Source organism: Felis catus, chromosome C1, assembly GCF_018350175.1.
Source record: "Felis catus isolate Fca126 chromosome C1, F.catus_Fca126_mat1.0, whole genome shotgun sequence".
In the NCBI taxonomy this organism is placed as follows: domain Eukaryota; kingdom Metazoa; phylum Chordata; class Mammalia; order Carnivora; family Felidae; genus Felis; species Felis catus.
This window is the reverse complement of record NC_058375.1, coordinates 37,190,694-37,218,654: the sequence shown is the minus strand read 5'-3', so window position 1 is coordinate 37,218,654 and position 27,961 is coordinate 37,190,694. Positions and strand designations below refer to the sequence as shown.

At 49.5% G+C, this 27,961-nt stretch overlaps 2 protein-coding genes and 1 long non-coding RNA gene across 6 annotated transcripts in view; 2 read left to right on the top strand and 1 right to left on the bottom strand.

The window, feature by feature from the left end:
• CYP4A105P overlaps positions 1-14,899 on the top strand; it is a 35,983-nt gene extending 21,084 nt beyond the window's left edge. Inside the window, exons 2-13 of one of the 2 annotated variants that reach the window (XM_045035760.1) lie at positions 3,783-4,067; positions 6,649-6,790; positions 7,617-7,661; positions 8,415-8,542; positions 9,693-9,817; positions 10,174-10,328; positions 10,766-10,872; positions 10,959-11,149; positions 11,246-11,379; positions 12,654-12,718; positions 12,867-12,943; positions 14,583-14,899. In XM_045035760.1, coding sequence (XP_044891695.1) covers positions 3,783-4,067; positions 6,649-6,790; positions 7,617-7,661; positions 8,415-8,542; positions 9,693-9,817; positions 10,174-10,328; positions 10,766-10,872; positions 10,959-11,149; positions 11,246-11,379; positions 12,654-12,718; positions 12,867-12,943; positions 14,583-14,751 — 1,623 coding nt within the window. In that variant the 3' untranslated portion in view covers positions 14,752-14,899. The remainder of the gene's footprint in view (positions 1-3,782; positions 4,068-6,648; positions 6,791-7,616; positions 7,662-8,414; positions 8,543-9,692; positions 9,818-10,173; positions 10,329-10,765; positions 10,873-10,958; positions 11,150-11,245; positions 11,380-12,653; positions 12,719-12,866; positions 12,944-14,582) is intronic. The other variant, XM_045035761.1, reaches the window with a different exon arrangement.
• LOC123379603 lies at positions 6-14,249 on the bottom strand. 2 transcript variants are annotated; one of them, XR_006584251.1, is made up of 2 exons: positions 11,505-14,249; positions 6-279 (listed from the first exon to the last, which is right to left on the bottom strand). It is a non-coding gene; the product is annotated as an uncharacterized LOC123379603 (long non-coding RNA). The 2 variants fall into 2 exon arrangements; XR_006584252.1 differs by lacking the exon at positions 11,505-14,249 and adding an exon at positions 4,188-6,652.
• A 2,145-nt stretch (positions 14,900-17,044) lies between the features above and the next one.
• On the top strand, positions 17,045-27,483 carry CYP4A106 (cytochrome P450 family 4 subfamily A member 106). Of its 2 annotated transcripts, none has more exons than XM_023249631.2 (12): positions 17,045-17,323; positions 19,966-20,107; positions 20,721-20,765; positions 21,452-21,579; positions 22,497-22,621; positions 22,991-23,145; positions 23,588-23,694; positions 23,780-23,970; positions 24,067-24,200; positions 25,484-25,548; positions 25,697-25,773; positions 27,177-27,483. In XM_023249631.2, exons 1-12 carry the CDS (start codon positions 17,129-17,131, stop codon positions 27,343-27,345), a joined length of 1,533 nt encoding a protein of 510 aa, XP_023105399.2. In that variant the 5' UTR covers positions 17,045-17,128; the 3' UTR covers positions 27,346-27,483. The 2 variants fall into 2 exon arrangements, with proteins under 2 accessions (XP_023105399.2, XP_044891701.1); XM_045035766.1 differs by lacking the exon at positions 17,045-17,323 and adding an exon at positions 17,348-17,911.
• The last annotated feature ends 478 nt before the right edge of the window (positions 27,484-27,961 follow it).

Genomic DNA, 27,961 nt, shown 5'->3' with positions numbered 1-27,961 from the left:
AAGTATAATGTGTCTGAGCCCATTTTTTGGACAGACAGTAGCTTGCTTATATTCTCTTCTGTCTTCCTAAGGAGCAGCTTAAGTAAGAAAGGGCACTAGAGGGCCAGGTTGTCCAGTTGGTGGGATGCCTGAGTGAGTGGTGACAGGACACGAAGGATGCATAGGGAAGAACCATGGTCACCCAGCACCAAAGGTCTTGGAGGAGAAAGGCAGGGAAGGCAGGTGCCCACTCCTCAATCCAGTGGAAGAAGAAATTAAACACATCTGTGATCATGGGATCTGTAGGAGAAAGATGATCAGGTCAAGCACAGACTGGGAGATTCCTAGATATGTATTTGTGGATAAACAGGACATGTGGATAAATAGGACCTCAGTTCCCTAAAAGTGAGATGCAGGTCCCAGGACTCCTCCCCACCTGGAACCTGAGCCCTTTGTTCTCTGGAAACTCACCCTCTCCTGAGAACACTAACCCCCTCAGGTCTACAAAACTTTAGGGAAGTCAGGCTCATAGATGTTCAGGAAGCCAAGGAACTGTTCAAGCCAGGGTGGGCGGGCTGAGGAGAATGGGTGGGCTCAGGTTACAACTTTGTCCAGGTTCTGTCCTTCATTCCTCTTCTAGCCCCTCCTAGGCAGTCACAGTGTTAATATCTTTGAGCTCACCTGCTCTCCAGTCCCAGAGCCACCACTGTAAGCCCAAGGCACCCTCTCTCTTACTGTTCCTGGGTTAGCTCAACAGCCCCAAACTGGCCAATCTGCTTGCAAATGCTGCCTGTCATCAACCTTCTATCTATACTACTCCCAGAAAGAAATTTAGTTCAGCATTAAAGTTTTTCATAAGAAAGATAAAACCAGCTTGCTGTGCAATGCAGAAGTCAGCTCAGTTCTGTTCCTTATGTCATTTGACACACTTTCATTGAGGACCTGCTATGTGCAAGGCACTGTCAAGATACTCCATGTGATGGGACGGACATGGTCCTGCCCTTTCATTCTTGGGGAAGACTGATAATATTCAACCAAGCAAGTAAGTAAGTAGAATGAATACAGAGAGCAGTCCATCTAAAACAGGAAACAAATACAGTGCTATGAGAGAGACTAACAGGGAGAGTCTACTTAGGGAGATCCAGGATGGCCTCTTGTTGGAGAGGGCATTCAAAGTGAAAGTCGAAGGATGACAAGGTGCTGGCAGTGTGAAGGGTAAGAGAGGAGCATTCCGGTAGAACCAACAGCAAACACACATGCTCTGGGGCAGGAAGAAGTGTGGTGTCTTCCAGAAGCTGCCGCTTGGTAGGACAGTGGTCTGAGATAAGTTTGGAGAGATCATCCAGAGGCTGGTATCTGTTCTAAGATAGGGTGCTTTAAAAATGTAGGTAGATAATATATGAAAACATTGGCATCATGTCAACAAATGTAACTATTACACAAAATAAGTGACACTCGGGTATTAGCAAAACTAGAGTTCGGCATTTATGGTCATTGTTCTAAGTTTGACACTTACTTGCTTTGTGACCTTGAGACAGTCAGCCAGCTCCCTGGGCCTTAGTTTACTTGTCTGTAATTTAGTATTGATAAATTGAGCAGTAGTTGTGATTGTGCTTTGGAAACCACTATGCCAATATTGAGGACATATTTTGGAAGCTTACCCATGCCAGCACCATGCATGGTACTGGGTAAGGAGCGCTCACATTCTCAGAATCACCCTAGATCTCATTCTAGGTAGAAAGGGGTGCTGCATAATGCCCCAGCCAAAAATAAACATTATGGCTTCAAGCCTTCTCTTAGATGGGAAAAGCAAGCCAATATTTAGGAATATACATCAGCCCCAGAAACAGCAAGTGCCTGGTATTATGAGTAATCACTTGAGTAATCACTTCAAGCTTCCGCCTTGGGGAATGACTGCACCCATTCACCTGCCTTTCTGCGGCCTATTCACAGAGCCAGGAAATACTCATTTCCCTTTAAAATGTGGCAACCAACACTAAACCTAGTCTCTTCAAGACAGTGATCTAACTGGTGCAATGTTATCCTGATTTCCAGCTTCATTCGTTCACCACATCAGTAAGTATTCCCTGGGTATCATCAGCAGGCACAGCCCTCAGTCCCACGCGATAGGAAGCATAAGACGTGGGTTGCCCCATTACAACCTTCAAAGAACCCTTGCTTGTGGTGTCTGGATAGCAAATGAACGGGACAGATATTGACTCTTTAATAATGTTGACGATGCCAGCACAACTTAGTAAGACTTAAACTCTCTACAGAGAGCTCTACATTCTTTTGACCAGTTTATCATCAGCTTTACTCACATCGTGAAAATTCTCTGTGAGCATCGTCTTCAACGACTGCTACATCTACGGACATGGTGTGCCCTACACTTGCTCACAAAAACAGCCCTGCATAGTGAGGCTTGCATTTATGCCAAAATGTGGGATTGATACCCGAAACACACTGCTGCTCCCAGGAAACACTGGATGAAACAAAGCAAGCATGAAACGTCCCCTGCAGCCTTTGGGCGTTGCCTCCTGCGGGCTGGAGCCTGGTTTTCAACAAATGGTTCACAGCAAAGTCTCTGGGGCAGGACTTCCTGGACTGAATGCCAGCTCTCCCTCTTACCGGGAGGGTGACTCTGGACAGACAACTAAGCTCTTTATGCCATGGTTTCCTCACTTCGACTTGGGGATTTTTGTTAAAAAGTCTATTCCGTAGGGTTGTTGTGGAGAAAACCTCTAAGGTTTCTTTCTCAGTGCCTAGAACATAGTAAGTGCTCACTAAATGTTAGCTACACCAAGCATCATGTGCTCACCGTATAGAGGAAACCGAGGACTCTGGGAGGCAAAGACAGAGTGACCCCCAGAATTGCACCCAGGCTGTCCTACTTCCAGGCTCTCTCCACAACTGCTCCTGGTATGCTAGGTGCAAAGCTGGTGCTGGGCCAAGTAAGGGAAATTGTCTGCCTCCAAAGTCTCTGACCAGGGGCCACAGAGGGATGGAAGGTAACCATACTAAGTTGAGGGGAATGGATAATGTGATTATGTCCCCTAGGGTTTGGACAGGAGCCCAGGATTTAGGGGAAGCAGGAAAGAACTCTGGTCCAAGGGTTGTGTGATGAATCTTCTGTCATGAAGTCGAGAAAGGAGGACTTAGGAGGAAGGAACTTGGGGGTAATTTGGGAAAGGGATGATTACCCCACCTTCCAGAAGGAGAAACCGAGGTTCAAGTAGTCTACATTGCTGGCTTCCTATGTCATGAGCGTGCCCTGGGGCTGGGGATCTGAGTCTAGGGCCGGTGCTCTGTCTGCCAACACAGTCTGCTCCAGGCACAACTGGTGAGTGGACAGTGACAAGCATGGGGAACATTGCTGAGGCAGCTGAAGCAGGTGGTTGGGAGAACCCCTGATTCTAATCCCAGCTGGCACTCTCAATGGCAGTGCTCCTGTGGCCACATCACACTAGCTCCCTGTAAGACTTCTCTCTGATAAGGGAGAATAAGCCAACCAACCACACATTCTGAACTCGGTAACTGGACTGCAGTCTTCTTGCTGTCAGGGCTCATGTCTGTTTGTAGGCAACTGTGTTGTGGCACTCAGTACACCTGGCACTTAGGGGTGCTCCTGAAATATTGGATGATAAATCGGGAGAAGGGCAAGTGGGAGTTTGCCAGCCACTGTTGCTGTCTGCTGGGAAAGCTTTTCTCCCACTGGTTCCCAAGGTGGATCCTCTCAGTTAATGAACTCTGGAGGCCCAGTCTAACCTCTGCCCCCTCCATTTGCCATCTCTCTATGTGGGCAGGGCAATCTTCCTTGGACTGACAAGGCTGCGGTGCTCAGGGGAGGTCAGCCACAGTCAGGAATAGTCAACGGATCCAGCTGTCCCTGTGCCATGAGTGTCTCTGTGCTGAGCTTCACCAGACCCCTGGATGGTGTCTCTGGGCTCCTGCAAGTGGCCTCCCTGCTAGGCTTCGCTCTGCTGTTGCTCAAGGCAGCACAGCTTTACCTGCGCAGGCAGTGGCTGCTCAAAGCGGTCCAGCACTTCCCGTCGCCTCCTTCCCACTGGCTCTTTGGGCACATTCAGGAGGTAGGAAGGGGCTGGTTGGGGAATGGGGGGACAGAGTGGGCCTGGATTCTCAGAGTATCCTCCTGGTCAGCAGATGCATCCCACAGGCTTCTTGTGTGACAGCACGTGGGTCTAGCTTACCTCTCAGACCTCGGTGCCCCACGCCACCCTGGAGATCAGCCCGTCCAAGGAAGCCTGTGCTGGTGCCCTCTTTCTTTAGGCAGATCTGCAGCCTGTGGTGCAGCTTTGCTCTTTGAGGACAATGGCTGCTCCTTCCAGAGTCTTCCCCTTCAGGCTGAGCAGCCCTGCCTCTTCTCTCAGAATAGGCTTCCTGATGCTTCCCTGCCCAGCCACTCAACCCCATCCTCTCAGCCTGGCCGTGAGATGCCTGGAAGTCAGATATTAGCAGTTTCCCAACCTATGCACACCATAGACAGGAATCCCAGAAGGTGTCAGATTACAGGAAAACAGGGTCAACTGCTGGACTGGGGATCACGTCAGGTGTAGGGAACAATCACGTTGGGTGCCTGAGACTGTGGATGTTCCAGACTAGTGGTTTCAGTGCTAGAACCCTGACAAGTCACTGGCACACAGGAGAAGGTTCCCAGGATGGGGCAGGTAAAGAGCACTCACACTGAGCTCCACCATTAACAGAATCTGTTTCCACATCAGCTCTCATTCCCCAAACCCGGCACCATGTAATCCATGGGCTGAGGATGTCACCTCCTTCCAGTACCCCGGTGGCCAGAGCAGAGCTGACCCCAAGGGATGCTTGACTCAGGTTGTGCAGTGACAGAGGAAGGAGCAGGTTGGGGTGACTGGGTGGGAGACAGCACCTACCCAGCCAGTTCTGTCAGCACTGGTCCCCGAGGGAAGGTTACAGGAAGGGGGATACTTGGAGAGGGGCTCACTAGTGGGGTGTGGACTGAACAAGCCTAGGAGGTGGGGTGTTGTAGAGAGCAGAGACTGGTCTCTTCTCAGAGAAAGAGGCAGAGCGATTTCAACTGAGTGGCGCCAGAGATGGAAACTTCATGTCAGCCACAGGGAGACAGCCAGAGCCCAGTTCCTTCCTGCACATTGTTGCACTAATGACTTCCAGATTATTTGTCCAGGTGGAGAAATCGGGACCTTTTGTTAGATGCAGTTGTCACCTTCCCGAGCTGGGATTTGACATAAGGAACTAAAAAACTTGCTCCAGTGACTTTCCCATTAACTGACTGTATGTAGACTCTGTAAGCAGACAGGTTCTGCTACATAACGAATATTACTCCCGGTGCCCAATCATCTCTCATCGGCTGCTGACCTATCAGATATTGTAGCCAAATATTTCTTGTTTTTATAATTCTATCTGAAACCTTCCTTTATTCAATTCCTCTGTTATTGGCTAAGTCAGGAGTTAGAATGCCACCTGAGGTGAGTTAAAGCTAACCTTCAGGCAAGGTGACAAGTCACAATGGGGACAGGGAAGCATGTGGTCTCTGAGCCAAGCACCATAGACTTTATCCTAGCTCTGCCACATACTCTATGCCTCTGTTTCCTCCTCTGTAAAGTGGGGATGATGATGCTGATGATTAGAGTCTCAAGCAAGTCATTCTAACCTGCATAATTGATAAAAATTGAAAATAACGTAATGCCTACGAAGGACAAGCATGCTGTGGGTCCACAAACTCGCTGCACTACCTAGGGGTGAAATCCACCAGGAACTATGAAAGGGGAACTGCAGGGTGGGAAAGAGGTGAGTCAACAGCCCCATCTTTCCTCCCCTGTCTCAGCCTGACTGCTAGTAGCAGAGTCCACAACACCTGACCATTGTCTGTGCTGCCCCTTTAGTTTCTGTCCTCCTTCTTCCTTGTGCCTCCCTTGGGGGATATTTTTGTGGCTGCAGCGTTAGTGGAGCATAGCCTGCATTGAGTAGTCGCAGGCTGATGGCCAGTGGACATTGGGTATTTACCGACAGAGTAACTGCCATAGCCACCGTGGGCAATGTCTCTTCTACAAGATTGTCACCTGGCCCTGGCCAGACCTGCTCAGGGACAGATCGCAGCCCCACGTGTTTGTCCAGACAGCTGACAGATCAGTGGCCCTCAGAATGGCCCAGAGAGGGGAATAGCCAGGCATGGCACCATTTGGCTCCTTGGGGTCCCCTGGAGGAGGAGAGCATGTGATCAGAATAGAGGCATTACACTGGGCAGAAACAGGACCCAGGGCCCCTGCTGTGCAGGTTGAGGCCATCGTGGTGGACAAAGTAACATAGCTTTGTGGTAAGAGGTTCCCACTGGATGGTCACTGCACTGGATCTAAGTAGAAGGGTAGCCCATGATGGCCATGACCTGGGAGCACAGAGCAGGCCCCTTAAGTAATTGAAGAACACTTCAGACTCTAAGGCCTGATTCTCTTACCCAACTCCACTCCCACACTAGAACATAAGTTCACTGAATGTGGAATCTAGATCAGAACCTGTCTCATCAGAAACAGTTACAAATTCTTAAGCACTGTGGATATCTAGAACTATCACCCTGGGGCCAGCCTACCTGCCACCACCACTCTAAGCAGTGCACCGACAGAGGAAGGTTTTATTGACTTGTCTTTCCCTCGGTTACAGTTCCAAGATGGCCAAGAGCTACAAAAGTTTCAGAAAAGGGCAGAGAAATACCCATGCGCCAGTCCTCGCTGGCTGTGGGGGAGCAAAGTTACCCTCATAGTCTATGACCCGGACTACATGAAGGTGATCCTGGGGCGATCAGGTGAGAACTATCCCACATGTCTTCTGCTATGGCTCTTCCCTCTTGGGTACATTCCTTGGGGACTACGAAATTCTGGAAGAGAGTCATGGCTCAGCCTTCAGTACCCTCCAGCAACCATCCTTCTAGTGCACAAGCCAGCATAAGGCCAAATATAGATACTTAGATGGAATGCTTAAACAGCTGTGAGGGATTACATTTTTCATTTTCTTTCTTTCTTTCTTTCTTTCTTTCTTTCTTTCTTTCTTTCTTTCCTTCTTCTTTTCTTTTCTTTTTTCTTTGTCTCCCTTATTTCTGTTCTTGCTTTCCTTCCCTTCCTTCTCTCTCCCTTCCTTCCCTTCCTTCCCTCTACCTTTCTTTCTTTTCTTTTCTCTTTTCTTTTCCTTCCTTCCTTCCTTCCTTCCTTCCTTCCTTCCTTCCTTCCTTCACCAAACTTATATGATCCCAGATCTTAAAGACAATTTGCTATCCATGATGGCTGGGATTTGGAACCCTATCTGTTGCCCATGCTATGTCATGGAAATCCTGGGTCATCGTTAAAAAATACACACCAGCTACTGTCTTTTCAGTGGCACTGAGGACAGCAGTTATATTTCTTGCTGATTCAAAATCCTCGTTGGGGGTATGCTATAGACACTGAGTCTGCCATCATGAGCCTACAGTGACTATCAGGAAAGAAACAAGATTCATGGTTGGGAGGCAAGTGGGAAGTGGATGGAAACAAACTGCCAGCTTACAGTCCTCAGGAAGGGATGGAGGCCAATGGCCTGGACCACAGCTGCCTCCTCAGTTCCCTCCAGTTTCCTGTAATGCCCCTTGTACTTTTCAGACCCAAAGCATCATGACTTCTCCAGATTCCTGGCTCCCTGGATAGGTAAGTACATGGAATCAGGACCACAGTCCACCTTCTGGTTAGGCTTGCCAAAAACTATCCATTCGGCCCAGATTAAACAAGAGGTGACCGGAACCACAGTCACACCCTCATCGCTGAATGGAGCTCCATCCTCTCCATTCTCTTCTTTTTATCTTTCTTTTTTAAGGGCTTTTTATTTAATATATTTTTTAATTTAAATCTATGTTTGTTAGCATATAGTGCAACAATGATTTCAGGAGTAGAATCCTTAATGCCCCTTACCATTTAGCCCATCCCTCCTCCCACAACCCCTCCAGTAACCCTCTGTTTGTTCTCCATATTTAAGAGTCTCTTAGGTTTTTGTCCCCCTCCCTGTTTTTATATTATTTTTGCTTCCCTTCCCTTATGTTCATCTGTTTTGTATCTTAAACTCCTCATATGTCCATTCTCTCCTTTGATGAAACACTTCCTAATGGTGGGGAGAGCCCTCCTGCAGCTCAGCCTCTTCCACAACACTTCACAGTCCTCGGATGATGTCAACCTCACTTTTCACCAAAGTCCTTCTAAGACTCCCACCCCACTCAGTTTCCATCTTGATCTCTCAGCTGTCATGACCACTTGCTGTGAACCAGCTCTTGGAAATTTACTTTCCCGACATGCACTGGCCTTCCCTGCCTCACCCAGGATGCCCTTCATCTCACACTCTGGGTTCCTCCCAAATACCCTGGACAACTCTTGGGAGATCCCTTCCAACACAGCCCCATTGTGGCCCAGGGTACGGTTTGCTCCTGTTGAATGGGCAGAAGTGGTTCCAGCACCGGCGGATGCTGACCCCAGCTTTCCACTATGACATCCTGAAGCCCTACATGCGGCTCATGGCTGACTCTGTCCATGTGATGCTGGTAAGTCCGTCCTACGCTCACCTGCACACTCACACCCACAGCATAGTTCACAGAGCCCACTCTCAGGCAGATGTGTCCTGGAGACATCAATCAGGCACCGCCCTAAAAATCATGCACTTATACCTTACTATGAGGCCGGGTACCTCAACGAGGGAGAGTAAAGAAAGTACCCAGGCTTGCCTCCACTCTGTGCTCATTGCCCACAGAAGAGACAGTCATGGTGGATCCAGGGTCCCTTCTCCTCCCACTTTATGTCTTCGGCTTGGATAGGAAGAGCAGTCAATCCCCCTGGACAACAGGACAAGTGGCCCTGGCTGGCCTGGGCAGTAGCAGCTTCATTTACAGGTGAACACCCCAGGATGTCACTGAGGTGGGCACTAGCCTTGGGGCAAAAGCTTCTGCATAGATTTTCACCAGTTCATGAAGGGAAGTGGAGACCGGATCTCAAAACCCAGGGCTGGATCATGCCCTAGTATCACTTCTGAGCAGGACCCTGTCTCACTAACTGTGATGAGCTGACATTTGTTGAACAGTCCCTGATACCTTTACTTAGGAATCCTCGTACTGGCCCATTACTTTTCTTTTGCCTTGACACTTGCTACCTAATGTGGGACTTCACCTTTTCTTTCTTGTGTCTAGATCAATCACAGGAGAGAGAAGATTCACCCCTTGTCCCCTTGGAAACATTGTTTTCCTGTCTGCTATGGTTATTAGCACCATAAATTGCTCCTAACTTGTAGGAGATAGTGATTACTTACGTAACAAAAGTTTTTGAGAAAAAACTCATCACATTGCAAACGCATATTTGCTGTATGTTCCCAAATTGTTAAAACACATCTGGGGTATCTGCGAGGCTCAGTCGGTTAAATGTCTGACTTCAGCTCAGGTCATGATCTCACACTTTGTGAGATCAAGCCCAATGTCGGGCTTTGTGCTGACAGCTTGGAGCCTGGACCAGCTTCTGATTCTGTCTCCCTCTCTCTCTGCACCTCCACTGTTCACACTCTGTCTCTATCTGTCTCAAGAATAAACATTAAAAAAATGTTAAAACACATCTCCTTTAGAAGGTGAGGACATCTCATCAGAATATCTACAGAGAGCGCATGGGCCTTCTGGAGCAGTAGAGGATTAATGTGTCCCTCCAACACAGGACAAGTGGGAGGACCTCATCAGACAGAACTCATATCTGGAGATTTTTGAGCATGTCTCCTTGATGACCTTGGACACCATTATGAAGTGTGCCTTCAGCTACCAGGGCAGCCAGGAGGCAGACAGGTCAGTGAAATCCTCAGTTTCTGGGTCCTATCTCCTATCATGCTGAGAGGTAAGTAGACCAGTTGGGGTGTTTCCCAGCACAGACAGCCACATTCTGCAGAGCGTCCCAGACCACAGTCAAATTCAGCCCACAGCACACCTTCATTAGGCACAGATCCCAGGTCCCTGCCATATGGAAAAGCCTGGCTGCAATGTCCCTCACAAAGGGCTGAGGGTCTTGAGGGTATTAAGACAGAAAGTGCGAATGCCTCAAGTTGCCTGACCCACTGACTGAGGAACCCTCACTCACAGCCCCAAATCCACTTCAGGGCAGAAGTCTCCTTCCATCGAGGCCCTTCTGCATCCTCCCCATTTAGGATCTCCCAGTCCTACATCCAGGCCATTCAAGACCTGAGCAACCTGTTTTTTTCCCGAGTGAGGAACGCTTTCCACCAGAATGACATCATCTACAAGCTGACCCCTGAAGGCCGCTGGAACCACCGGGCCTGCCAGCTAGCCCATCAACACACAGGTTGGACTCTGACCCCTGGGTGGCTCCCTCCTTCACTGGACACATCTCAAAGGGACAGGCACTGAACACTCAAGCAGAGCCCTATCCCCCCCTTGAGCCACTTCAGGGGCTGGGACACACCTACCCTGGGTACCCCCCTGGTGCAGCTGTTAGGATGCCAGTGCTGTGCAGGAGCTGACATGTGTCAGCACATGGGTGAAGGTTGAATGAGACCCCCTGCCAGCAGCATTCAAGCAGAGCCTCCCTGGGCTATCCTGTTGAGGGGTGACCCAACACACAAGCACATGGTGCCCCAGCTCTCACCCTGACATTACCACTTTCCTCCTGATCGAAGTGACACCCAGGCCAGGATACAGGCAGCAGGCGGGCTAAGGTGGGTGGCTGTGTCTGGGCACCCAGAGCTCTCAGCTCTGCCTGGGAACACTGTTCTGGGACAGACCGAGTGATCAAGCTGAGGAAGGCTCAGCTGCAGGAGGAGGGAGCTCTGGAGAAGGTCAGGAGCAAGAGGCACTTGGACTTCCTGGACATCCTCCTCTTTGCCAGAGTGAGTGTGAGCAGGGGAGGCCTGAGGCTTTGCCCACAAGCTTGGAGGAGGGAGACAAATCCTGCTGTGTCACCATGTCTTCCCAGATGGAGGATGGCAGCAGCTTGTCTGACAAGGACCTCCGTGCCGAAGTGGACACGTTCATGTTTGAGGGACATGACACCACAGCCAGTGGCATCTCCTGGATCCTCTATGCCCTGGCCACACACCCTGAGCATCAGCAAATGTGCCGGCAGGAGATCCAGATCCTGCTGGGGGATGGTGCCTCCATCACCTGGTGAGTGCTCACGAGATAGGAGAGCCCAGTCCACCCAACTGGAGAATTCCCTGCTTGCCAGCATCTTGCCTGTCCTTCAGGATAGCTTTGTTTCAGGGACCACCTAGACCAGATGCCCTACACCACCATGTGCATCAAGGAAGCACTGCGACTCTACCCACCAGTTCCGAGCATCAACAGAGACCTCAACAAGCCCATCACCTTCCCTGATGGACGCTCCTTACCCAAAGGTATGAAGGTCAGCACACTCGTGCACCAGTTCTGCAGGAGCACATGGGAGGTCAGAAATTTGCATGTCCCGGGGTAGTTCTGAATATGTCTGGTCTTCATTTTTCATCAATAAATGGACACTTACTCTCTGGTTTGGATGAGGAGAGAAAATGCCTGACACAGAGCCAGAGAACTGCCAAAGTGTCGTAAAGGTTAGTTCCTCTTCCTATCTGTGGAGAATATTTTCTATTTTTGTTGATTCTCTCAAATAACCTGTAAGGTGCATCTCAATTCTAAGATCTCAAATGCATACAATCCTAAGTTTCTACTCTTACCGAGGAAAAACATTCTATTACCGCGAGATTCCATTGGTTTGTGATGCTACAGCACTCCCATTGAAGGCACTGACATTCTCTGATTTAAAACTACACACTCCAAGTCAGAACTCGTGGAACAATTCTGTTCCCAGACAAATCTCTTTGAATATCCTCAGGATTTTACACAATGTTTAGATAACTCCTTTGTAACAAAGGCAAAATACTATATACAGGCCAGTTAAAATAATAATGACTCAATGCATTGCATTCTCTACAAGGAGGTGTTGGCTTCAGGAGGGGGCTTCAAAATTAGCATAAACTTCTAATATCCAGAGATTTGATGGCTGGAGAGAAAATCCCTCTGGGCCAGACAGAGCTGTTTTTCCTTCCCTGTGAGGTCGAGTCATTGAAGCACTTCAGGGAATCCACCGTCATTATTTTGACAGTCCAGTCTGTGGGGAGCCCTCAGATTGGTGGCAGAGAGCACCTGATGACCAGATCTGAGAACCCAGTCACGGTTGGAGGCCACCGGTGGCTCACCTCTGATCTGAACTCCAGGCCTGCCACATCCTAGCTGTGTGGATATAGGCAAGTAGCTTAGCCTCTCTGAGGCTCTAGGTGCCTGATATGGACAATGGGGACATGAGTGCCTTCACTGGAGGGTTGTTGTGAGGATTGAATGAGTTCATGCATATTACCCAAGGGCCTATGGGTGCTACTTGATAAATGTGAGTTTTCTGTCACTTGAGTTGTTCCAAAAAGTAAGCCTCCTGTTCTTTCCTACCTCTCAGCCCAGGCATGGTTCTCTCGTAATGAGTGTACGGGTGCTTTCCTTGTCCACCCCATCTCTCTTGCAACACAGTCATTCCACTCACAATGATGAGCAGTGGCTTTCACTGTGGCTTCCAGGCTGTTTGTGCATGCACATGACTCCTCGTGGCTTGGATATGATCCGTCTTCTCTCTTGTCTCCCACAGGATTCCAGGTGTCCCTCTCCATTTATGCCCTTCACCACAACCCGAATGTGTGGCCAAACCCAGAGGTATGATGGCCTTGGGAGGAGGGGCTGGGATGAGCTCTCCAGACCAATGCATCCTCCTGTCCCACCTCTGGGTGGTCCATCTGGTGGCTGGTTGATAGGAAGGAGGGGCTTGACCACACCTGTCCTAGTCCTGGTGCTCCCTCTGCAGGAGTTTGACCCTTCACGGTTTGCACCGGGTTCTGCCCGACACAGCCACGCTTTCTTGCCCTTCTCAGGAGGAGCAAGGTGAGTTACTTGTACCAAGATGGGATTGGGGGCTGTTTTCTGGGTATACACCTGATGTTTGTGATTTCCTATGTTAATATGGGTGCCTACAGATATGCCGTTGCGTGTCTCTGTGCTAGGAAAAAGGTGTATCCCTGTCTATTTACAAAAGAAAGTTGGTAAGCACCACATGACCTGGAGACTTTGACCCATCGCTCATACCTAACCTGTAGCTACAATTCAGTGTCAGTGGCTGATCCAAAGCTCACTGCATTCTGGTATTTGATTCACTGTATGAGTAGGACTTTGCCCAATAGATTTTCTCACATGTTAATTTTCAACTGCTGTTGATTTCAAAGTCTGGATGGAATCAATAGACTTCTTTTGTGCACATTCTCAAACCAGCCTTTCCTACTCAACTCGCCATTCTGTGCCCGCACTGAACCACTGACTTCTTTGCATGTGTGTCCATTCTCAGCTGCCTTGCATATCTCAAATATTTAAGTCATACGTGGGGATGGTTACTGTAGCCTCTTAAGGGTTTCATGAAGTATTCGACTAATCTGTGTGGCTGTTATGTTTGCATCTATCCACAAGAATTCTTGAATACATGGTAATGGTCATGTACTTGACAATTTTCCCAGTTGTCAAATCAGTATATATGGTCTGGGCTCTACACACATTAACATTACACTCAGTCCAACGCTGAGAGGGCAAATGTATGCAAATGAAGACATTAAACTGCTTTTGAGAGAAAAGCCTCTGTTTCATTCATGACACATGGTATTTGAAAGTTTCCTGGAGTATAAAACATAAAGCAGACTTGAAGGGGACGTGGAGCTGGGTGACTGTTTTCCAGAGTGGCTGCTGTGAAATCCTCCGATGCTGCTGAAATTGTCCTCTAAATAGTAACTTCAGGAAACTTTCCAAGAGTTACTAGAAGCAAGTTTTTTTCTGAATACATAAATCTATCAATTCTTCAAATAGTGAATCCACTTTCACAGAACGGGCTTAGAGCCGATTATGTTTGCAGGTATTGGCTCTAGGATTTGGTTTCTCCCCGGGAATGATTCCTTCCTCTTAGATGTTGGTGGAAGATGTGTGGCTGCCAGTGGAGACAGAAGAGGGCCAGACAACACTGCCAGAAATCACATTACTTGCCTGTGCGGCTCAGGGAGGTGACCCTCTTGTAAAAGGATCTTAGGGGGCGCCTGGGTGGCACAGTCGGTTAAGCGTCCGACTTCAGCCAGGTCACGATCTCGCGGTCCGTGAGTTCGAGCCCCGCGTCGGGCTCTGGGCTGATGGCTCGGAGCCTGGAGCCTGTTTCCGAATCTGTGTCTCCCTCTCTCTCTGCCCCTCCCCCGTTCATGCTCTGTCTCTCTCTGTCCCAAAAATAAATAAATGTTGAAAAAAAAATTAAAAAAAAAAAAAGGATCTTAGGCCTGCTGACAGCAAAGGTAGGAGCAGGAGTTAGTCCTGGAAGACTGTCGGCTTTGTCAAAGGTCAGGGGCAGAGTGTGAAGCAAGGCTTGGGTCGAGATGTGTGTGTGTCCGGGAAGGAAAGGGATTGGGGCCGGGCCCATGCAGGAGGGCCCTGCATGTGCTGTTCCCAGCAAGGGGATTGGGGCCACTTCTCATTTCCTTTTCCCTCCCTGACCCAGGAACTGCATCGGGAAGCAGTTTGCCATGTGTGAGATGAAGGTGGCGGTGGCCCTGACCCTGCTCCGCTTTGAGCTGGCGCCAGATCCTTCCAGGGTCCCTGTTCCCTGTCCAAGAATTATGTTGAGGTCCAAGAATGGGATCCACCTGCATCTCAGGAAGCTCCTCTAAAATCTGTGCAGACAAGGATGAGCCCGAGAACCTCCTGCCTGCCATCCTGTCTTCCTGTCTGTGTCTCCCGTCCCCTTTCTTCTGCCTCCCTACAACCTCCATGATCTCCCCCTCTTTCCCATCAGACTGTCTGCCCTTCTCTGTCTCACCCTTTTCCAAGACTCCTACTAGTTTTCTGTTACCCTCCTCCTACTTGGCTGTAGCCCTGACTGGGCGTGTAACTCTCGATTACGCACCTGTCCTCTAGCCTGTCTGGCCTCTCCTGTCGTTTTTCTTCCTGTGCGCTGGTCTGTCCTGTACTGTTTTGTCTTGCTGGTTTCCCAAATGACACAAACTTAGCCCCTTAAGGGACTGGCCAGACTGCCTGGCTTTGAACACTGGCTCTCCCTCTTACCAGTATATCGACCCTGGAAAGGCAACTAAGCTCTGGGTGCCTTGGTGTTCACGTTCAGATTTTGAGATTTATTTGAAAAAATCTGTTGCGGGTTGGGGCACCTGGGTTGCTCAGCTGGTTAAGCATCCAACTTTGGCTCAGGTCATGATCTCATGTTTCGTGAATTTGAAGCCCACATTGGGCTCTCTACTGTCAGAGCGGATCACACTTCCAATCCTGTCTCCCACTCTCTCTGCCTTTCTCCCACTTGGCTTTCTCTCTCTCTCTCTCTCTCTCTCTCTCTCTGTCTCTGTCTCTCTCTCTCTCTCTCTCTCTCTCAAAAATAAATAAACATTTAAAAAAAATCTGTGTTAGATTGGTTGTGGATAAAATATATAATATTTTTTGCTCAGTGCCTAGAACATAGTAAGCAGTCAGTAAATGTTAGCTATTTACAAGTATATGTGCCCAACTATAGAGAGGAAATCGAGGATTCAGAGAGGAAAAGACAGACTGACACACAGAATTCTGCTCCAAGTATCCCACTTCCAACCTCCTCCACAAGTTGTCCAAGTGTGCTAGGTGCAAAACTGGTGCTAGACCAAGTAAGGGAAGGAGTAGGGTCCAAATTCCCTTGGCTGGGACCAGAGAGAATGGGAAGTAACCACAGAACTTGGGCAAGGTTGAGAGGAATGAGTAAAGTGGTTACGTACCCCTGGGTTTGGACAGGAGCCCCGATTTAGGGGGAGAGGAATTCCAGTGCTGCGGGTTGTGTAATGAATCTTCTATCACCAAGTTGGGCAAAAGAGAAGGACTTTGGAGTTACAGTGAGATGGGTGAGGAACAGGGCAGAAGGAAAAGGGGACTCATGGAGGGTGCCTTCTAAAGAAATCATCATATATTTTGTTTTTCATCAGATATTTTGTTTTTATTTTTCTGAATTTTGGGCCTAGAGTTGACTTTGGAGAAGAAAATCAGGAACAAGTAAGAGATTAAATTGTCCTCATCAGAAATGTTTTCTTTCATAGGCTTTCCATGAGCCTTTAGTGCCCATCCCCTTCTCTAGCACTCTACCTGGTGAACTCCTATTCACCCTTGAAGGTCCCATTCTCCTGTTTTGTTTTCTCTTTCCCTGGTAGGGTCTGGCCCACACTTCACTCTTTCAGTACAGGCTTTATTGTGTTTTCCTGTAATGTTAGTTCTCTGCCTCTGCCTAGCAGATAGTGAGCTCAAGAACATTGGCTGAGTGCATGAGTGACTGCATGAATATGCATTCCTGGGAGGAACTTGGGAAAGGGATGATTACCCAACCTTACAGAAAGAGAAACTGAGGTTCAGGAAGTCAATGTCATTGGCTTCCTAAGTCATGAGTGTGCCCTGGGGCTGGAGATCTGAGTCTCTGGCAGGTTCTCTGTCTGCTGGCCCATTCGGCCCCAGGCAAAACTAGTGAGTGGATAGTGACAAGCATGGGGGACATTGCTGAGGCAGCTGAGGCAGGTGGTCGGGAGAACCCCTGATTCTAATCCCAGCTGGCACTCTCAATGGCAGTTCTCCTGTGGCCACATCACACAAGCTCCCTGTAAGACTTTTGCTTTCTGAAAAGGGATAATAATCCCAGCAAGCACATGTTCTCAACTTTATAACTGAACTGTGGTCTTCTATCAGTTTGTTTGCAGGGCTCTGGTCTGTTTGCAGCCAGCCATGTTGTGGCACTAAGTACAGCTGGTACTTAGCAGGTGCTCCTGAAATATTGAATGAATAATAGGGAGAAGGCCAAGTGGGAGTTTGCTGACTGCTGTCTGCAGAGAAAGCTTTCCTGCCACTGGTTCCCAAGGGGGATCCTCACAGTTAATGAACACTGGAGGCCCAGTCTAACCTCTGCCCCCTCCATTTACCCTCCCTCCAGGTGGGCAGGGCAATCCTACCTGGACTGACAAGGCTGGGGTGCTCAGGGGAGGTCAGCCACAGTCAGGGACAGTCAGAGGATTCAGCAGTCCCTGCACCATGAGTGTCTCTGTACTGAGCCTCACCAGACCCTTGGGCAGTGTCTCCGGACTCCTACAAGTGGCCTCTCTGCTAGGCCTGGCTCTGCTGTTGCTCAAGGCAGCACAGCTCTACCTGCACAGGCAGTGGCTGCTCAAAGCAGTCCAGCACTTCCCGTCCCCTCCTTCCCACTGGCTCTTCGGGGACATCCAGGAGGTAGGAAGCGGCTGGACGGGGGTTGGGAGGACAGAGCAGGCCTGGATTCTCAGAGCATCCGCTTGGTCAGCAGATATATCCCACACAGGCTTCTTGGGTGACAGCACGTGGGTCTAGCTTACCTCTCAGACCTCAGTGCCCCAAGCCAGCCCTGGAGCTCAGCCCCTCCAAGGAAGCCTGTGCTGGTGCCCTCAGGCCAGTCTGACCCTCTTTCCTTAGGCAGATCCGCAGGCTGTTTTGTAGCTTAGCTCTTTGAGGACAATGGCTGCTCCTTCCTGAGTCTTCCCCTTCAGGCTGAGCAACCCTGCCTCTTCTCTCAGAACAGGCTTCCTGATGCTTCCCTGCCCAGCCACTCAACCCCATCCTCTCAGCTTGGCCCTGAGATGCCTGGGACTCAGACCATAGACAGGAATCTCAGAAGGTGCAGATTACAGGAAAACAGGGTCAACTGCTGGACTGGGGATCACGTCAGGTGTAGGGAACAACCACGTGGGTGCCTGAGACTGTGGATGTTCCAGACTGGTGGTTTCAGTGCTAGAACCCTGACAAGTCACTGGCACACAGGAGAAGGTTCCCAGGATGGGGCAGGTAAAGAGCACTCACACTGAGCTCCACCATTAACAGAATCTGTTTCCACATCAGATCTCATTCCCCAAACCGGCACCATGTAATCCATGGGCTGAGGATGTCACCTCCTTCCAGTACCCCGGTGGCCAGAGCAGAGCTGACCCCAAGGGATGCTTGACTCAGGTTGTGTGGTGACAGAGGAAGGAGCAGCTTGGGGTGACTGGGTGGGAGACAGCACCTACCCAGCCAGTTCTGTCAGCACTGGTCCCCGAGGGAGGGTTACAGGAAGGGGGATACTTGGAGAGGGGCTCACTAGTGGGGTGTGGACTGAACAAGCCTAGGAGGTGGGGTGTTGTAGAGAGCGGAGACCGGTCTTTTCTCAGAGAAGGAGGCAGAGCGATTTCAACCGAGTGGCGCCAGAGATGGAAACTTCATGTCAGCCACAGGGAGACAGCCAGAGCCCAGTTCCTTCCTGCACATTGTTGCACTAATGACTTCCAGATTATTTGTCCAGGTGGAGAAATCGGGACCTTTTGTTAGATGCAGTTGTCACCTTCCCGAGCTGGGATTTGACATAAGGAACTAAAAAACTTGCTCCAGTGACTTTCCCATTAACTGACTGTATGTAGACTCTGTAAGCAGACAGGTTCTGCTACATAACGAATATTACTCCCGGTGCCCAATCATCTCTCATCGGCTGCTGACCTATCAGATATTGTAGCCAAATATTTCTTGTTTTTATAATTCTATCTGAAACCTTCCTTTATTCAATTCCTCTGTTATTGGCTAAGTCAGGAGTTAGAATGCCACTTGAGGTGAGTTAAAGCTAACCTTCAGGCAAGGTGACAAGTCACAATGGGGACAGGGAAGCATGTGGTCTCTGAGCCAAGCACCATAGACTTTATCCTAGCTCTGCCACATACTCTATGCCTCTGTTTCCTCCTCTGTAAAATGGGGAGGCTGCTGCTGCTGATTAGAGTCTCAAGCAAGTCATTCTAATCTGCAAATATTGCCTGGCACAGACCAAAGGTGACAGTAACACTCTGAGAAAAATTGAAAATAATGTAATGCCTATGAAGGACAAGCATGCTGTTGGTCTGCAAACTCACTGTACTACCTAGGGGTGAAATCCACCAGGAACTATGAAAGGGGAACTGCAGGGTGGGTAATAGGTGAGTCAACAGCCCTATCTTTCCTCTCTCCTGTCTCAGGTGGACTGCTAGCCAGTAGAGCCCACAATACCTGACCATTGCCTGTGCTGCTCCTTTGTTTCTATCCGCCTTCTATCTTTGTGTCTCCCTTGCAGGACATTTTTCATGGCTGTAGCATTAGTGGAGCATGGCCTGCAGTGGGTGGCTGCAGCCTGAAGGCTAGTGGACGCTGGAGGTGTTTGCCAACAGGGTACCCGCCACTGCCACCAGGGGCACTGTCTCCTCCTATGAGCACCTATCTCCACCATGGGCACCTATGAGAGTCTCACCTGGCCTCTGCCAGACTTGCTCAGGGACAGATGGCAGCCCCAAGTGTTTCTCCAGACAACTGAGAGACCAGTGGCCCTCAGAATGGCCCAGAGAGGGGAATAGCCGGGCATGGCACCATTTGGCTCCTTGGGGTCCCCTAGAGGAGGAGAGCATGTGATCAGAAGGAGGCATGTCACTGGGCAGAAACAGGACCCAGGGCCCCTGCTGTGCAGGTCTGAGGGGATCTTGGAGGACAAATTAACATAGCTTTGTGGTAAGAGGCTCCCACTGGATGGTCACTGCACTGGATCTAAGGAGAAGGGTAACCCATGATGGCCATGACCTGGGAGCACAGAGCAGGCCCCTTAAGTATTTGAAGGACACTTCAGACTCTAAGGCCTGATTCTCTTCCCCGACTCCACTCCCACACTAGAACATAAGTTCACTGAATGTGGAATCTAGATCAGAACCTGTGTCATCAGAAACAGTTACAAACTCCTAAGCACTGTGGATATCTAGAACTATCACCCTGTGGCCAGCCTACCTGCCACCACCACTCTAAGCAGTGCACCTACAGAGAAAGGTTTTATTGACTTGTCTTTCCCTCGGTTACAGTTCCAAGATGGCCAAGAGCTACAAAAGCTTCAGAAAAGGGCAGCGAAATACCCGTGCGCCAGTCCTCGCTGGCTGTGGGGGAGCAAAGTTACCCTCATAGTCTATGACCCGGACTACATGAAGGTGATCCTGGGGCGATCAGGTGAGAACTATCCCGCATGTCTTCTGCTATGGCTCTTCTCTCTTGGGTATATTCCTTGGGGACTATGAAATTCTGGAAGAGAGTCATGGCTCAGCCGTCAGTACCCTCCAGCAACCATCCTTCTAGTGCACAAGCCAGCATAAGGCCAAATATAGATACTTAGATGGAATACTTAAACAATTGTGAGGGATTACACTTTCCTTTTTTCTTTCTTTCTTTCTTTCTTTCTTTCTTTCTTTCTTTCTTTCTTTCTTTCTTTCACCACACTGATATGATCCCAGATCTCAAAGTCAATTTGCTATCCGTGATGGCTGGTATTCAGAATCCCTGTCTGTGGTGGGTCATAGAATGCCTGATTTCTATATTTCTTTGCTGATCACAGTCTCATTGGGGCTGTGCTATGGACCACTGAATCTGCCCTCCTAAGCCCAAGTGACCATCAGGAAAGGAAGTGAGTCAGGGCTTGGAGGCAACTGGGGAGTGGCTTATCACAAACTGCCAGCTTACAATCCTCAAGAAGGAATGAGGGCCACTGGCCTGGACCACAGCACCTCCTGCGGGCAGCCTGCCTTCCATGTTCCCCTCAGTCCTGTAATGCCCTCTTAACTTTCAGACCCAAAGTCTCATGGCTCCTACAGATTCCTGGCTCCCTGGATAGGTAAGTACATTTAACCAGGACTATAGTCCACCTTCCTGTCTGCCAATAACTATCCACTTGGCCCAGATAAAACAAGACTGTAGTGACCGGCACCAAAGTCACACCCTCAACTCTGAAGTGAGCCTCGTTTCTCTTCTTCTGAAAAAACTCTCACCTCTGGATGTGTGGGAGGCTCAGTAGGTTGAGGATGTCTCTTCATTTTGGTTCAGGTCATGATACCAGGGTCATGGAATTGAGCCCCACATTGGGCTCCACACCTAGCTTGGAACCTGATTAAGATTCTCTCTTTCTGCCTCTCTCTGCCCCTCTCCCTGGCTCACCATCTCTCCCTCTCCCTTTTCTCCTTCTCTCTCTCTCAAAAAAATACCCTCACCCCTTCCTAATGGTGGGGAGAGCTCTCCTGCAGCTCAGATTCTTTCACATCACTTCACAGTCCCCGAGAATGATCTCAGCCTGACTTTTCACTGAAGTCCTTCTATGACCTGTGACCTGCTCGGTTTCAGCCTTGATCTCTCAGCTGTCATGACCGCTTGGTGTGACCCAATACTTGCGTGGTCACCTTCCTGACATGCACTGGCCTTCCCAGACTTGCCCAGGATGCCCTTCTTCTCACACCCTGGGTTCCTCCCAAATTCCTAGACGACTCTTGGGAGTACCTCTCCCCACACACCCCCATTGTGGCCCAGGGTATGGTTTGCTCCTGTTGAATGGTCAGATGTGGTTCCAACACCGGCGGATGCTGACCCCAGCCTTCCACTATGGCATCCTGAAGCCCTACGTGGGGCTCATGGATGACTCTGTCCGCGTGATGCTGGTAAGTCCGTCCCGCGCTCACCTGCACACTCACACCCATAGCACAGTTCTCAGAGCCCACTCTCAGGCATGTGTGTCCCACAGACATCCATCAGGCACAGCACTTATATCTTACTAGGAGACAGGGCTCCCCAGGGTGGATGGGACAGGAAAGTTCCAGGCACAAGCTTGCCTCCACTCTGTGCTCATTGCCAACAAAAGAGAGAGTCATGGTGGATCCAGGGTCCATTCTCCTCCCCACTTGATGTCTTTGGCTTGGATAGGAAGAGCAGTCAATCCCCCTGGACAACAGGACAAGTGACCCTGGCTGGCCTGGCAGTAGCAGCTTCAGGATGTCACTGACATGGGCTCTGGGCTGGGGCTGAAGGTTTCTGCATGGATTTTAGCCACTCCATGGAGGGAAATGGAGACCAGGTCTCAATCCCCAGGCCTGGGTTGCACCATCATATCACCTCTGGGCAGAACCTTATTTCTCACTAACTGTGCTCAGCTGACATTTGATGAACAAAAGGAAATGTGGTCCCTGATATCCCTTCCTTAGGAATCCTGGTACTGATCCCTTAGCCTTTCTCCTGCCTTGACGCTTGCTCCCTAACGTGGGACTTGACTTGTTTCTTTTGTCTAGAACAAATGGCAGAAAACGTCCACCTTTTGGCCCTCAGAAACATTTTGTGTTCTTCTAAAAGGTGGTTAGTGCCATAACTTGCTCCTAAGTTAAGAGAGATCATGATTAATTACATAGAAAAAGTTTCTGTGAAAATACTCATCACATTACAAACACTTATTTGCTATATTTCCTAAAATGCTAAAAACACAGCCACTTTAGAAAGAGAGGATATCCCATTAGAAGAGAGAGCCTAGCCTTGTCAGCATGGGCCTTCTGGAGGAGTAGAGGATTAATGTGTCCCTACATCACAGGACAAATGGGAGAACCTCATCAGACAGAACTCATATGTGGAGATCTTTGAGCATGTCTCCTTGATGACCTTAGACACCATTATGAAGTGCGCCTTCAGCTACCAGGGCAGCCACCAAGCAGACAGGTCAGTGAAATTCTCAGGCACCAGGCCCTATTTCCTACCAACTGGCGTGGACTTATCCTGGGAGGTAGGTAAGGCAGCTTGGGTGTTTCCCATCAACAACAGCAACATTGTGCAGAGAGCTCCAGGCCACAGTCAAATTCAGCCCACACCACACCTTCATTAGGCACAGATCCCTGATCCTTGCCACAGGGAAAAACTTGGCTGTCTATGTCCCTCGCAAAGGGCTGAGGGTCTCAAGAGCATAAGAAAGAAATGGTGAATGCCTCGGATACCTGTCCCACTGATTGAGGAACTCTCACCCACAGCCCCAATCCACTCCAGGGCAGATGCCTGCCACCATTTAGGCCCTTTTGCATCCTTCCCATTCAGGATCTCCCAGTCCTACATCCAGGCCATTCAAGACCTGAGCAACCTGATCTTTTCCCGAGTGAGGAATGTTTTCCACCAGGATGACATCATTTATAGGCTGACCCCTGAAGGCCGCTGGAACCACCGGGCCTGCCAGATTGCCCATCAACATACAGGTTGGACTCTAGCCCCTAGGCAGCTCGCCTCCTTCTTCAGAGACATCCCAAAGGGATTGGCCCCACTCAGGCAGAGCTCTGTCCCTCCAAGGCCCCTCCAGAGATTGGGACACACCCACACTGGGTACCCCCCTGGTGCAGGTTTTAGGATGCCAGTGCTGTGCCTGAGCTGATATTTGTCATCACATGCGTGAAGGTTGAATGAGACTCCCTGCCAATGGCATTCAAACAGTGTCTCTCTGGGATGTGCTGTTGAGTGGCGACCCAACCCACAAGCACATGGTGCTACAGCTCTCACCCTGACACGTACACCTATTACCACTCTCCTCCTGATCCAAATGGCACCCAGGCTGGGACAGCTGGGGGTAGGTGGGCCAAGGGGGTAGCTGTATCTGGGCACCCAGAGCTCTCAGCTCTGCCTGGGAACACTGTTCTGGGACAGACCGAGTGATCAAGCTGAGGAAGGCTCAGCTGCAGGAGGAGGGAGATCTGGAGAAGGTCAGGAGCAAGAGGCACTTGGACTTCCTGGATATCCTCCTCTTTGCCAGAGTGAGTGTGAGCAGGGGAGGCATGAGGCTTTGCCCACAAGCTTGGAGGGAGGGGCAAACTCTGACATGTCACCATTTCCTATCAGACGGAGGACGGCAGCAGCTTGTCTGACAAGGACCTCCGTGCCGAAGTGGACACGTTCATGTTTGAGGGCCATGACACCACAGCCAGTGGCATCTCCTGGATCCTCTATGCCCTGGCCACGCACCCTAAGCATCAGCAGAGGTGCCGGGAGGAGGTCCAGAGTCTCCTGGGGGATGGTACCTCCATCACCTGGTGAGTGCTCACGAGATGGGATTGCCCAGCCCACTCAACTGGAGAATTTCCTGCTTGGCAGAGTCTTGCCTGTCCTTCAGGGTAGCTTCGTTTCAGGGACCACCTAGACCAGATGCCTTACACCACCATGTGCATTAAAGAGGCACTGCGACTCTATCCACCAATTCCAGGCATTGGCAGAGAGCTCAACAAGCCCATCACTTTCCCTGATGGACGTTCCTTACCCAAAGGTATGAAGGTCACCACACTCACACAGCAACACTCTGCAGGAACACATGGGACATCAGTGGTCCACATGTCATGTGGCAGTTCTCAATCACTCTGGTCATCTTTCATCCATAAATGGATACTTACTCTTTAGTTTGGATGAGGATAGAAAATGCCCGACACAGAGCCAGAGCACTGCCAAAGTGTCATAAAGGTTACTTCCCCTTCCTATCTATGGAGAATATATTCTATTTCGGTTCATTCTCCCAAATAACCTGTAAGGTGCATCTCAATTCTAAGATCTCAAAAGAACAGAATCCTAAGTTTCCAAACTTATCCAACAAAAACATTCTATTACCATGAGATCCCATTGTTTTGTGACGCTACAGCACTCCCATTGAAGGCGCTGACCTTCTCTGATTTAAAACTACATACTCCAATTCCTGACTCCAAGTCTAAACTCATGGACCAATTCTGTCTTCACTGTCATATCTATTTGAATATCCTGAAGATTTGACATAACATTTGGATAACCCCTTTGTGACAAAGGCAAACAACTATATACATATCAGTTAAAATAAAAATGACTCAATCCATTGCATCTTCTCTACAAGGAGGTGCTGACTTCAACAAGGGGCTTCAAAATTAGCATAAACTTCTAATATCCAGAGATTTGATGGCTGGAGAGAAAATCCCTCTGGGCCAGACAGAGCTGTTTTTCCTTCCCTGTGGGGTCGAGTCATTGAAGCAGATCAGGGAATCCACCGTCATTATTTTGACAGTCCAGTCAGTGGGGAGCCCTCAGATTGGTGGCAGAGAGTACCTGATCACCAGATCTGAGAATCCAGCCATGGTTGGAGGCCACCGTTGGCTCACCTCTGATCTGAACTCCAGGCCTGCCACATCCTAGCTGTGTGGATATAGGCAAGTAGCTTAGCCTCTCCGAGGCTCTAGGTGCCTGATATGGGGCCATGAGTGCCTTCACTGGAGGGTTGTTGTGAGGATTGAATGAGTTCATGCATATTACCCAAGGGCCTATGGGTGCTACTTGATAAATGTGAGTTTTCTGTCACTTGAGTTGTTCCAAAAAGTAAGCTTCCTGTTCTTTCCTACCTCTCAGCCCAGGCATGGTTCTCTCGTAATGAGTGTATGGGTGCTTTCCTTGTCCACCCCATCTCTCTTGCAACACAGTCATTCCACTCACAATGATGAGCACTGGCTTTCTCCATGGCTTCCAGGCTGTTTGTGCATGCACATGACTCCTCGTGGCGTGGATATGATCCGTCTTCTCTCTTGTCTCCCACAGGATTCCAGGTGTCCCTCTCCATTTATGCCCTTCACCACAACCCGAATGTGTGGCCAAACCCAGAGGTATGATGGCCTTGGGAGGAGGGGCTGGGATGAGCTCTCCAGACCAATGCATCCTCCTGTCCCACCTCTGGGTGGTCCATCTGGTGGCTGGTTGATAGGAAGGAGGGGCTTGACCACACCTGTCCTAGTCCTGGTGCTCCCTCTGCAGGAGTTTGACCCTTCACGGTTTGCACCGGGTTCTGCCCGACACAGCCACGCTTTCTTGCCCTTCTCAGGAGGAGCAAGGTGAGTTACTTGTACCAAGATGGGATTGGGGGCTGTTTTCTGGGTATATACCTGATGTTTGTGACTTCCTATGTTAATATGGGTGCCTACAGATATGCCGTTGCGTGTCTCTGTGCTAGGAAAAAGGTGTATCCCTGTCTATTTACAAAAGAAAGTTGGTAAGCACCACATGACCTGGAGACTTTGACCCATCGCTCATACCTAACCTGTAGCTACAATTCAGTGTCAGTGGCTGATCCAAAGCTCACTGCATTCTGGTATTTGATTCACTGTATGAGTAGGACTTTGCCCAATAGATTTTCTCACATGTTAATTTTCAACTGCTGTTGATTTCAAAGTCTGGATGGAATCAATAGACTTCTTTTGTGCACATTCTCAAACCAGCCTTTCCTACTCAACTCGCCATTCTGTGCCCGCACTGAACCACTGACTTCTTTGCATGTGTGTCCATTCTCAGCTGCCTTGCATATCTCAAATATTTAAGTCATACGTGGGGATGGTTACTGTAGCCTCTTAAGGGTTTCATGAAGTATTCGACTAATCTGTGTGGCTGTTATGTTTGCATCTATCCACAAGAATTCTTGAATACATGGTAATGGTCATGTACTTGACAATTTTCCCAGTTGTCAAATCAGTATATATGGTCTGGGCTCTACACACATTAACATTACACTCAGTCCAACGCTGAGAGGGCAAATGTATGCAAATGAAGACATTAAACTGCTTTTGAGAGAAAAGCCTCTGTTTCATTCATGACACATGGTATTTGAAAGTTTCCTGGAGTATAAAACATAAAGCAGACTTGAAGGGGACGTGGAGCTGGGTGACTGTTTTCCAGAGTGGCTGCTGTGAAATCCTCCGATGCTGCTGAAATTGTCCTCTAAATAGTAACTTCAGGAAACTTTCCAAGAGTTACTAGAAGCAAGTTTTCTTCTGAATACATAAATCTATCAATTCTTCAAATAGTGAATCCACTTTCACAGAACGGGCTTAGAGCCGATTATGTTTGCAGGTATTGGCTCTAGGATTTGGTTTCTCCCTGGGAATGAGTCCTTCCTCTTAGATGTTGGTGGAAGATGTGTGGCTGCCAGTGGAGACAGAAGAGGGCCAGACAACACTGCCAGAAATCACATTACTTGCCTGTGCGGCTCAGGGAGGTGACCCTCTTGTAAAAGGATCTTAGGCCTGCTGACAGCAGAGGTAGGAGTAGGAGTTAGTCCTGGAAGACTGTCGGCTTTGTCAAAGGTCAGGGGCAGAGTGTGAAGCAAGGCTTGGGTCAAGATGTGTGTGTGTCCGGGAAGGAAAGGGATTGGGGCCGGGCCCATGCAGGAGGGCCCTGCATGTGCTGTTCCCAGCAAGGGGATTGGGGCCACTTCTCATTTCCTTTTCCCTCCCTGACCCAGGAACTGCATCGGGAAGCAGTTTGCCATGTGTGAGATGAAGGTGGCGGTGGCCCTGACCCTGCTCCGCTTTGAGCTGGCGCCAGATCCTTCCAGGGTCCCTGTTCCCTGGCCAAGAATTGTGTTGAGGTCCAAGAATGGGATCCACCTGCATCTCAGGAAGCTCCCCTAAAATCTGTGCAGACAAGGATGAGCCCGAGAACCTCCTGCCTACCATCCTGTCTTCCTGTCTGTGTCTCCCGTCCCCTTTCTTCTGCCTCCCTCACAACCTCCATGATCTCCCCCTCTTTCCCATCAGACTGTCTGCCCTTCTCTGTCTCACCCTTTTCCAGGACTCCTACTAGTTTTCTGTTACCCTCCTCCTACTTGGCTGTAGCCCTGACTGGGCGTGTAACTCTCGATTACGCACCTGTCCTCTAGCCTGTCTGGCCTCTCCGGTCGTTATTCTTCCTGTGCGCTGGTCTGTCCTGTACTGTTTTGTCTTGCTGGTTTCCCAAATGACACAAACTTAGCCCCTTAAGGGACTGGGGCCAGACTGCCTGGCTTTGAACACTGGCTCTCCCTCTTACCAGTATATCGACGCTGGAAAGGCAACTAAGCTCTGGGTGCCTTGGTGTTCTCGTTCAGATTTTGAGATTTATTTGAAAAAATCTGTTGCGGGTTGGGGCACCTGGGTTGCTCTGCTGCTTAAGCATCCGACTTTGGCTCAGATCATGATCTCATGTTTCATGAATTTGAAGCCCACATCGGGCTCTCTACTGTCAGAGCGGATCACACTTCCAATCCTG

Coding starts and splice junctions, on each gene's coding strand:
- CYP4A106 (XM_023249631.2), top strand. CDS start 17,129: ATGAGTGTCTCTGTACTGAGCCTCACCAGACCCTTGGGCAGTGTCTCC. Junction 23,146..23,587: donor GATTGCCCATCAACATACAG/GTTGGACTCTAG, acceptor GTTCTGGGACAG/ACCGAGTGATCAAGCTGAGG. Junction 23,971..24,066: donor GATGGTACCTCCATCACCTG/GTGAGTGCTCAC, acceptor GCTTCGTTTCAG/GGACCACCTAGACCAGATGC.